We start from the raw sequence: 12,147 nt of genomic DNA on the forward strand, positions 1-12,147 counted from the left end.
ATGAACAAGAATAAGAAAGATGTCTGAAGGTTCTCAGTCCTCCAGGTCATCGTAGTCTAAGGAGCTTGGAAGCATCTGAATTTCTTTAAGTTGCTTGAAAGACATTTCACCTCTCATCCGAGAAGCTTCTTCAGTTCCAGGGTCAAATGGTGAATAATAAAAAAATAAGAAAGATATGCTGTGAAGGTTGCCACGCCACTTAAAGAAATCCAGATGATTTTCTCTTGAAGCTCTTTAGACTAAGAATAAGAACGGATAAAACAATTTACATTTCTGAGGTTATGGTTTGATCAAAGGGTAACATGTGTAGTACATATTCAGAAAATAATAGACAAATACAAGAAAGTGTTAAATATGAGGTGCTTAGTGGGAACTGAATGGGGGGCTGATATGACATTTTTTAAAGCTGGGTTAATTACATCAGTATTAGACTATGGGTGTATATTATATAATTCTGCAGCCAGAGCAAGTCTTCATAAGTTAGATAGTATCCTATATCAGGCAACTAAGAGTCTGCAGAGGTGCATTCAAAACAACCTCGACAGCAGCAATACAGGTAGAAATGGGAGAAATGCCATTAAAAAAAAAAGGAGAGAGCAACTAGCACTGAATTACCGGGCAAGTCTACAATGACATCCAACAAAAACGATTTTCCACCCCTGCTGGGAAAAAATGAAAAGAGAATTGATGACCTTTGTGTGGCCAGTAGGACAGAAAGCCATTGAACTTACTCTGGACAAGAGCAACACGAGTCAAACAGTTATGTTGCCTACAAAACCACCTTGAATGCTCCCTGATGCAGTAGTAGATTTCACACTATTGAACAAAAGGGGTTTTATTTAAACTCTCATACAGTGCAGGAATATATTAACCAGTATTGCAATTATGTCAAAATATACACAGACGCAAGAATATAGCCAACCAAAGTGGGATAGCATTTGTTGTTCCTGAATTTCATATCAACGTAAGGAAAAGGATCAGTGATGATTTATCAGTGTACACTGAGAAATGGTTTCAATACTGTTAGCTGTCCAGTGGATTGAAGATGCAGACCACTAAGATCTGTGATATGTTCAGACTCAAGTTTATCAATGGCTAGTTTGCAAGACAGTCATTCAGACTGCAGAGCTGACATTCTGATAGAGATTCAAACATTATACAGAATTACTATGAAGGGACTTATGGCAAACAGAACAGCGAAGGAAGCTGCAAAGAGACCGGTGGTGGATATGGATATCAGTGTTAGTAGAAAAAAGATTAAGAGTAGAATACGGCACAAAATGAAAGAAAGGTGCCAAAAGCCATGGGAGGAAGAGAGGAAAGGCCGGAGGTTTTACAAAATCCAAAGGAAAGCAGGAGAAATTAGAAGCACAGAAAGGACAGGAGAGAGGAGACAATTATATCTTGACTTAGATTTGGACACACCGGTTTGAATAACACGTTGCTTTTAATAGGGAAACACCATACAGTGTGACTGCAGTCGAAAATAGGAAACAATAGAACATGTTTTATTGCATTGTCAGAATTATGATGCGGAAAGATGATAACTGATCAAAAAGCTTGTCGATATGAAAGTGAAATTGGACTTGGTTGATTTATTTCATAAGAACTCGAGAAGTGAAAGTTTTCAGACCATATTTTGGGCAGACTCATTTGTTTGGGAAGGATTTGAATTTTTTGGTGGGTTTTTTCTGTCATTGCACACTCCACACCAGTGGGTGGCGGTAATGCACCATGTTGCTGTTTGCCAATCGCCAATAAACAATATAAGGAAGAAGAAGTGCCGTTCCGGTTTACGCGACACTTTCCTTTCGAGCAGCGAACAATTCAAAGAAGTCATGTCTAAGGAAGGAGCTGATAAACCCAGACTAACAGCGGCGGAGGAACAACTCATCCGCCACCGAAAGAATCTCGATTTCTGGAAGAAAAATGCAGCCCAGATCCGAACCCGCAACCTGCTGACAGGCTTGTCTATAGGAGCTTTTGTGGTCGGCATCTGTATCCTTCACAGGTCGCTTAAAGAGTCAATGACAGGAGTGTTTGGGTGCTTAGACTAAAAACAGTCCATGTGTTCAGCACTCCTCAGAGAAAGGGGAGAGGTGAGGTTTAACAAGCAGACTTACAGACCCCGTGATGGGAATGCAGAGCAGTTCATCGGGATGTGTTCACAGTAAGTGTAAATATGCGGGTCTGCAAATTCAGCTTAAAAATGTAAATATTAAACTTTATTAAAGATACAGTCTGTTTAACAGAGTTGGTCATCAGACTTGTTAAAAAAACTGAGTGCACTTAAATTTATTTATAACACAAAACATAATTATAAATAATGCACAGGCAGCATAACAAATGTTACTTGTTGAAACTGTAGCTCTGTGAATGCATTTAATTTTAGGGAGAAGTCACCGCATTCAGTTTTTATTTGTTTTTAACCCGTTAAAAAACAATGTTGTGCTTTGATTTATGGACAAGAAAGAAACACACTATGAAAATATTTAGTCTCTAACTGCAGATGATGACTTTTGCTACTGACGAGAAATCACCGATCGTTGTTCTATTGCTTCAGATTTATAGTGATATATGTGAAACGTCGTAGTTAAGGGGATCGGATGGATAGCCTGACAGCTGTCCACTATGTCTTAATGGCAGAACAAAATCACCCTGCCCTAAACATGTGACATGATGCCCTCTTAGTTTAGTGTTAAAGGGCAGGTGAGAGAGTGTTGTGTTTTTTGTGTTATGACAACACGAAAAAATGTAGTTGTGTTAGTCCTGCTGCAAGCCCTTTGCAGTACATGTTAATAAATAAGTACAACATTTTTAGTTACATTTCAATAAAAGGTTCAGTAATCTCTAAACCTATAATGTTCTAACGCAGGGGTATCAAACATAAGGTGCAGGAGCCACAACTGGCCTGGTAAAGGCTTTGATCTGACTTCACTGGAGAGTTTTGGAAAAGGAGGGCATACCTTTTGAACTTTTGACTGTAATTTTACAACTTTATGTTTACTGATAAACATTTAGCTGTTTTAGGTACATAAATGTAATAGATTTTACAAAGGAATGATGGGAACGTTTGTTTTTTTCCATTATCTGCTATAGAAATATAAAAAATATAGAAAGGAGAAAAAAGTTTTGTCTGAATAAATAAAAAAAACCTATGATACTTTTTATTTTATATTTACAGGATAGTGTGGAACTGTTCATATTTGCTTCTTATAATTTAAGCCCAGAATGTCATGCTGAGAAATTTCTTTTATTTTCTACAACAGTATTTCTGTGTATTTAAGCTTCTTTACACTGACAGAAAGATGAGTTTCACTGGTCCAGCCCACTTAAAATCAAAGTGGGCTGTTTCTGGCCCATCATGTAAAATGGCTTGGATGTACCTGTTCTAATTGCTTCCTCCAGTCCAGTAGGTGCATCTAATAGAATGTGTGTGTGTGTGTGTGTGTGTGTGTATATATATATATATATATATATATATATATATATATATATATATATATATATAATTATAATAGAAACTTTACAGGACAATAAACCAAGAAATCATGATTGATTTGGAATAATGAGAACATGAGGGTTTCCAGTTAAAACACGAGTTAAACTACACACATGTCTCTTTTAATGTTTCCTTTAACCTGCAGTTTCCCAGTTAGCTACACCATCCTGTCTGTGAAACAGGAGAGAGTTGTGGAGGAACTGGATGAGGAAGCTAGGATCCACATCATCAGAGGGCCACGGACTGGTGCCAACTCCTGACTCAGTTGGACTGGGCTTTCTGGCCCCTTAATACAGGTGGAGAAGTTTACACGTGGATGCTGGAGGGATCACAGCTCATATATGGACATTACAGTGTTTCTGGATCCTTTTCTGCTTGGAAAAAAATAAAAGCAGATATAATCATATATATATATATATTTCTGATCAGCTTTCTGCATTACTGTAAGCCTAATGTGCTGTGAATAAAACACTGATGCCCATCTTTGCATATAAATTCTCAGGAAATTTATAAGAAATCTCTAAATGAAACAGTTAACATAGAAACAGGTTTCAGTTTATGCAGTGTATTTCCAATAATAAGTCCAGACTAGAGCATTTTAGTCATTGTATATCAGTGGCATATTCCAGAACAGTAGAAAGTGTCTCAGTAAAACTAAAGAATTCAGCTTTCAAGAAAAAAATGACCATCACATAGCTCTTTTCTGCTCATTCATTCAGTGCATCATTCACACAAGCACGCTTTCCTATGCTTAGGACGCTGATTGATGCATCTTAGTGGCAACTTGGGGTTAGTATCTTACCTAATATTTGGCGTGCAGACTGGAGCAGCCAGGAATTAAACTACCAACCTTCTGATTAGCAGGTGAGTTGTGCTACCTCAGCCACAGCCACCCAATATATTTATGTAAGATCCCAATTTTGTGTATAAAAAGTAAAGCCCATAGCTCAATCATCAAGCAACTTAACTCCCAAAACATTTTTGTACACATAGCTACATGCAGGCTAAATGTATTCAGTTTGCAAGCAACCCTGCTGATGTCAGCAAAATATCTAAATGTTCATGACTGCACAGTAAGAAATATGAGCTCTGTGCCATTTATGTATGCATAGCCTAATGTGAACTGGATTTCTGTAGCCATGTGCTGTAAGCTCATTCATTCAGGTTTCCTAAAAATCTAGGACAAAGTGCTCTGGATTTAGATCAGCTGATTTGCTCATCACGTCTCATAAATATGAAGCATACTTGAATTATACAGTCATGTGACTCAGTGCAGTCCTTTGAAAAACTTAAGCACATCCCATTATTCAGTTTGCAGGACTACCTTTAGAATACAATAGAATAGCTCCTTTTTGGTCATTATACAGGGTGGGCCATTTGTATGGATACACCGTAATAAAATGGGAATGGTTGGTGATATTAAAGTCCTGTTTGTGGTAGGGCTGTGCGATATGACCAAAATCTCATATCCCAATATAAGAATTCTATCCTCCCGATAACGATATAAATCACAAAAATGTAACATTTTCTGTAAAGGCTGTGAATTTCGGGCAGCTCGACTTGCGTGAAGTGTTTCCAGCTGGGCGTCATGTAGCTGGAGTCGAGTGTTTTAACCGATGCATGAAACGATACATCTTTAGACATAAGTTGTAACGGCCGCCGTTTTCTTTGTGAGTATTTATTACACAGTGTGCTGCGAGTAAAAGCCTGTTCTAACGTTTGAGTCTAAGGTTTATTTTTTAGCACCTGGGCCCTATTTCAGGAAGCCGGTTTAGAAAACTCAGAGTGAAAAACGATACTCAGGGTTGAGTAACCCCGAACTGTCCAACTCGGAATATTCGGTTTCAGAAAGGCTGATAACAATTAGTTCAGTCAACGCGGAGTTGCTTTAACCCCAAGTTAAGCGCGCGCATGAGGATACATAAAGCCCTGATTAGTGGAGCACAGATTAAGCGAGTCACTATGGAGACGGAGGGAAAGAAGGCGCGGTCAATGTATTTTACAGCGCTTGAGGCCGAAATTCTGATGGCAGCATATGCTGATAACATGCAAATTTTGCGGAAAAAAAGTAACACAGCCTCAGCTGCAAAAGAAAGTGAGCATGCATGGCAAAACAAAGCCGACAGAGTCAATGCGTGAGTGTTAATTTAAACATTGATCTAGGGATTTCCACCCCTTTAACACGTTATTTCATTTTATTTTATTTTATTTTGTATTTCATACATTTTATTTTGTGATGTGATGTGAGCGCAGGTGCAACCCAACAGGCCCCAAACGTTCCTGGCAGCAAGTAAAAATGAAATATAAAAATATAGTCCAAACAGGTAAGGTGTAATTGTATTATGAGCCATAGTGCTTGGTCTGTTTGTCCGATGTAAATCAATTGCAGTTAGAGGCTACATTAATTAGAGGCTACATTAATTTCCCCTCTGTAAGCACTTATTGAAATTATTTGCTTACTCTGTATGCTCAAATGTGACCCGTTATAGCCAACAGAAAAAAAAGTGGAGGCCCGAAAAACAGGTGGGGGTCCTCCACCACCACCACGCACAGAGGCTGAGCAGTTGGCTTCCACATTTGTGATAATGTTGGCAGCATCACATATGATCTTCACAGTGCAGAGAACACAAATTAGCATCCATTACTATAATGAAATAATTTGTTAGTTTGAAATGCTATAGGGAACTATGTACCTGTACATTAATGCTGTGGAAAGACTTCCTGTTCACATAGTCTCCTTCATTTACTGAAGGAGCAATGATTGGAATGTGAGTGCCATCTGTACAGCCAATCACGCCTGGGAACCGTGAGAATAAATGTAAAATTTAAGTAGTAGTTCAAGTATCACCACATCATGAATTAAGTTTTGGTCATCCTGATACCTGCAATTTTGTGGCATCCCTCTTTGATGAATCTTGTGGGTCTATGACCGGGGAACACCACAAACGAGTACAGGAGACGTTTCAGTGCAACTGTAACATTCCTGACTGCCCGACAGACGGTAGCCTTGGAAACGTGCTCAGCGTCACCAATATTATACAGAAAGGTCCCGTTTGCAAAAAACCGAAGTGCAATACAAATAATATGTAATGAACTGAGAGCATGTCCGCGATGTGTCACATGAGCAATATTAGGCCTGAGGATGTTATTCAAATAAATTATAGATTGTGCTGAAAAACGGTAACGTTCACACAGAAAATCATCAGGAAATGATAAAATGTCCAAATGGGCTCTAATCACTCTCTCCCGGCGGAGAGCTCTGCGGAGAATTTGGGCTTCAACATCTACTGGCTCTTCAAGGAAGGAGCACGCCATGTCTGACACTTCCTACAGTCAGGTTTCTGACAAAGAGGCGGAGAAGGTCAGGGTTAGTAGAAGTAAACCTGCTAGGGGGCAGGTTAGCTTCACGAAGTGTGTCGTCATAGTAACTCACTCAGAATTAATCTAAACTCGCTTTGTGAAACCGAAAACCCAGAGTTTTCGTTAACCCAGGGTATACTTACTCAGAGTTTGCACTAAACCGGCTTCCTGAAATAGGGCCCAGGCTGCTCTTTTTTTGCTTCTCATCCGTAAACACTCTGCATCTTTCACGTGATTCAGTTTATTTTGAAAAGTCTCAACAGGATCTTGAGCTTTATTGTGAAAGGTTTATGTGGAACATAAACAAGCGGACACGCTATGGTGTTACCATCGTTGTTGCTAACGACAACGCATAAAAACAGGCGCTTGTCCGTCTGTAGTGTGGTTATATTAAATATAAGAGAAAGAGAGAACTTTAAGACATTAATATAGCCACTACAGTGACCATCAGAGCGGTGAAAAAATATTGCAGTAAACAGTTTATTTTGCGACACCACGAAACAAACGATAGCATAAAATGAAAGAATAGACGTTTTTATATCGTCATCCGATATATATTGTTATATCGAACAGCCCTAGTTTGTGGCGCATTAGTATACAAGAGAAGCTTGTTAATCAGTTTCAGCTGCTTTGGTGTTAATGAAGTTAACAACATGTGCACTAGAGGAGTGGCTTTAGTTCAGGCGGTAGAACAGGTCACCTACTAACTGGAAGGTTGGTGGTTTGATGATAGCATGCAAGATAGTGGTGTGCGGATTGATACTGAAATATCGATTCAAACAGAGTCATGTGTGGACGCGTTTTACCTCCACAAACAGCCCAGACGCGGTTTGTGATATATGTGGCAAGACAGTGAGGTGTTGTGGCAACACCACTGACCTCGTCAAACACCTCGGAGTAAATCACATCACAGAATATGATGAGCTTAGGTTGAGGCGAACTGAAGAGGAGGACAGGGACACAGACGTCTCTCGCAGAGTCCTTTAGTGCTGCAGGCAGGCAACATGCTCAAATAGCGCACAACTTCAGTTTTTTTTTTTATTTCTATATGATTATTCTGCATTATTAAGCAATAAAAACAAGTTGTCTGATGTCCTCTAATCATTATGAAGCAATATGGTTATGTTATTATTACAATTACATAATAAAATTATATATTGTATTATGAAATGCAATGAAACATTAAGTTTTTGTACAGAGTATCGTATCGGATCAGTATCGCCGATACCACCCTGAATTTTACTTGGTATCGGATCGGAAAGGAAATCAGTGGTATCGCACATCACTAATGCAAGATACTAACCCCAGGTTGGTCTCTGACGCATCCATCGGAGTTTGAATGTGTGTTTAGTGTGTTAGTTAGATAGCACTAAGAATTTGTTGTGTGATAGGGTGAAGGAATGTACAACTCCTCCAGAACACACATCAATATATGGCACTGCCAGAGAGCTTGCCATGCAAACCCTCATCCCTCAGTCCACTCACACACAGACACTATACAGTCCACATCCTTTGCAACCTGTCATTTTAATGTGTGCCTTGTTCTTGTTTGTTATTTATTCCTGTTATCTTACCAATTGTGTTTCCTGCACAATTTTATTGTACATGTACAGGGTGGGCCATTTACATGGATACACCGTAATAACATGGGAATGGTTGGTGATATTAAAGTCCTGTTTGTGGCACATTAGTATATGTGAGGGGGCAAACTCCTCAAGATGGGTGGTGCTACTTTGCATCAGTTTGGCTGATTTCAGTTTAAATCTGCTGAAACTGTGTATTAAAAACAGCTTAACCTTCTGAGACTAGCATGTATGCATCTACCACTCATTGTCTGATTTTCTTTTTAATCATTTGACAGAAATTTCTTGAAATAATTATTGTGGGGTGAGTTTACTTCTTGCTTGTTTGAAATATAGAACAATAGTCTGTCATTGCATCAAGTGATTAAAAAGTACTCTAATAATGTTACTGTATATCTAATTTACAGTAACATTTCCCTTCTACTTCTGGGGAATTCTCAGCTAAATGTTACAGTGGAATCTTCTGTACGAAGAAGAAGTCCACACCGCAGTCTTCCAGTGCTTCCATTGTGCTACCTCAAACCGAGCAAGCAATATAAACAGTCATGTCTCTCATGGCAGTTAAAGATATTCAAACCTTTTAAAAAGGCAGGTCGTATAAAAATGGGTTTTTTTTAATCCAATGATATAAATTTTTTTCTTTGTTGTTTTTTCTTAACATTTTATGCTTTGATTTTGTTGTAATGTTTTGCACTAACCCACAGCTAACAGTAGTAAGATATATAGCTGAAGATGCCTTGAGGAAAATGTGACAGAGATCAACTGGGTTAAGGCCTGTTTTCATATGAGTGATTGAAAACCATGATTAATTAAACTGTAGTCTCTGAAACGGCTTGATTCCTGAAGAGTTCTTACCTCTACATTTTTCAAACAGCAGTTGACAGAGAAGGCAGCATGGTGGCACGGTGGTTAGCACTGTTGCCTCACATCAAGAATGTCCTGACTTCAGTTCCACCATCACTCCTGGGTTGTTCTGTATGACGTTTGGATTTCCCCCTGTGTTTGCGTGGGTTCTCTTCAGCTACTCCGGCTTCCTCCCACAGTCCACAGTTATGCAGTTAGTGGGAGAATAGGTTAACTGGAAACACTAAATTGCCCAGGGGTGTGAATGGTTGTTTATGTGTTAGTCCAACGACAGACTGGCGACCTGTCCAGTGTGGATCCTGCTTTCGCTGGGATATGCTCCAGTGCCCTCCGCAACCCTGAAAAAGCATAAGTAGAAGTGAATGGATGGTTCACAGAGGAAATAGCTGCTTCCCCAAAAAAGAAAAGCTATCTCACTGGCTGAACTTAACTCATTTTTTTTGTAAATGTCATTACAGTGATTCATTTAAATTATTATTTCTATTGCTTTGTCTTCTTTTCTTTTTTCTGTTTTAATAATTAAAACATTTTATTTCTAAAATTTCATTTATGTTTCTGAAATTCTAAATGTTTTATTGATTTCTATAAACAGACACAAAATCCTACATCTGTGCACTTTAATTGTCTCTGCTGAAGAGTTTATTGATCAAAATTGTTCTCAGCATTTATCAGTAGAGCAGTATGTGGACTCAGTGACTGTGCTCTGTCCCGCTATAAAGCTGTTCCTCTGTGTCCTGGCTATTATACTGACTCTTACAAGAGAAACTGGGCAAGTGCACAAGCGTTCTGCAGGAAGCACCGCACTGACTTGGTCCAAATCAGAAATGCAAAAGAGAGTGAAGTTTTTCAAGGCTTTGGATGGATTGGTTTGTACCGAGAGGATGCATCAAGTCCATGGAAATGGTCCAGAGGAGGTGAAATAGCCATCTTCACCATGTAGGATCACAATGGTAACATATAGTGAAAGTCTGACACTCTATTTTTGACTCCTCAGATGTTACAAGATCAGACTTACTAGTAATTATGCAAAAGTCTTTTGCACTTTGACCTGAAATCCATTTGAGACATTAGTGCTGACAGAGGGTCAGATTTACAATATGCAGCAGTATTTTCAAGCACAGTGTTGACTATACTAGAGTTTTAATGATGGCCCAAACCAGCTGTTTTAGCCGTTTTAGCTGCAACTTCAGCAAAGAGGTTTTTTGTTAGAGACATAAACGCTGTACTGGGTAAATGATTTGACACCAAATCTAGTTTTATTTACCTTTGAAATATTTCTGAAATCTATCCCAGTCTTTGTTTCTCTATTGTGCTTCTTGCACTTCTTGCAGAACCAGATCAAAATGGAAACTGTGTGTACACAAACAGAGAAAAATGGGGAAACAAGAATTGTGATGATAATCGTGCTATGTTACGATGAAAAGCTGATTCTGGTGAAGGAGAATAAGACTTGGGAGGACGCATTAGAACAAGGCAGGTCCCTGGATACAATGGACACAGATGATCCAGCCTCTTCATACTGGATCCACAGCTATGACCTGTCCTCCCTCATCACTCCAGATGACCACACCACTGCACAAGAGGCTACCACTGATGAGGTTGGACAGTTTCATGCACACATTTGTGTTGGTGAGAGACTGTATTTATACGGTATTTATATGTATCTCTTTGCTTACTGTTGGCAGGTGTGGACAGGCCTGTGCAACCTGGCTGGTGAATGGCTGTGGGTGGGTGGAGAACAAGTGCAGTATGAGGATCTCCCAAACTGCCCGACTAATGGCTTCTGTGGCGTCTTCGAGAAGAACAGCACTGAACCCTTTGCCATAAGAAACTGCCAGCAGAAAAGGAATTTTCTCTGTTACAGAAGCCCTTAAACACATTTAATTAAGTGGTGTACTTAAAATAAATAATATTTCCAAAGCAGACTTCACGGACAGGCAAAAAGAGGCAAATTAAATCTAGAATAATCCAAACACAGGTAAGGATAAGATGGTGATGACAGATGCCATGACAGAAGCTATCTATACAGAAACCTAGACATCAGGGGAAGGGGAAACAAATGAAACACAGGTAAACAGAATCAGACAATCGGAGAGAAAGAGGGACATAGACCCAGACACAAGATAGCTATTACTGAAGAAAACACACACAAGCCAACATACACATACATGCACAGTAACTTTCCTGAAGTGAAAGACTATGGGGAAATGACACATACTGCACACTACCAGTCAGAAGTTGTGTGAATATTCTTACTCTCATTCATGAAATGTGAAAGAAATCCTGATGGACATGTTTGTGGTGTTAGGTTGGTGTAAGCCAGAAGAATCTCATATAAACAGTTATCACATAGTGTCTACTGTGTTATTAGTTGTGTGATCTTATGATATATGAAGTAAATGCTAGACTATAAATAAGTGAAATAGTTCAAATGCAATAAAGATATCATTGATATCTGGTCGCAGCAGATGGCCCCGCCCCTCCCTGAGCCTGAGCCAGAGGTTTCTTCCTGTTAAAAGGGAGTTTTTCCTTCCCACTGTCGCCAAAGTGCTTGCTCATAGGGGGTCATATGATTGTTGGGTTTTTCTCTGTATGTATTATTGTAGGGTCTACCTTATAATATAAAGCACCTTGGGGCGACTGTTGTGTGATTTTGGTGCTATATAAATAAAATTGAAAGTAATTGAATTGAATTACTTTGCAGTTATTTTTGTCTTCATGAGCAGCGCTACCTGAACCACATGGTAACACCACAGGGTGCTATGAGGTTTTCCACATCCTAAAATAGGGTCTCTCAGTATTGTATGCCTTGTGTAAATAACGTTGTCACATAACTCT

At 39.2% G+C, this 12,147-nt stretch overlaps 1 protein-coding gene across 1 annotated transcript; it reads left to right on the forward strand.

The window, feature by feature from the left end:
- Nucleotides 1-1,770: 1,770 nt before the first annotated feature.
- Nucleotides 1,771-3,985, forward strand: coa3b (cytochrome C oxidase assembly factor 3b). The gene is made up of 2 exons (XM_004572515.4): nt 1,771-1,998; nt 3,656-3,985. The coding sequence occupies exons 1-2, from the start codon at nt 1,839-1,841 to the stop codon at nt 3,760-3,762; spliced, it is 267 nt and encodes an 88-aa protein (XP_004572572.1). The 5' UTR covers nt 1,771-1,838; the 3' UTR covers nt 3,763-3,985.
- The last annotated feature ends 8,162 nt before the right edge of the window (nt 3,986-12,147 follow it).

Source organism: Maylandia zebra, linkage group LG4 (assembly GCF_041146795.1).
Source record: "Maylandia zebra isolate NMK-2024a linkage group LG4, Mzebra_GT3a, whole genome shotgun sequence".
In the NCBI taxonomy this organism is placed as follows: domain Eukaryota; kingdom Metazoa; phylum Chordata; class Actinopteri; order Cichliformes; family Cichlidae; genus Maylandia; species Maylandia zebra.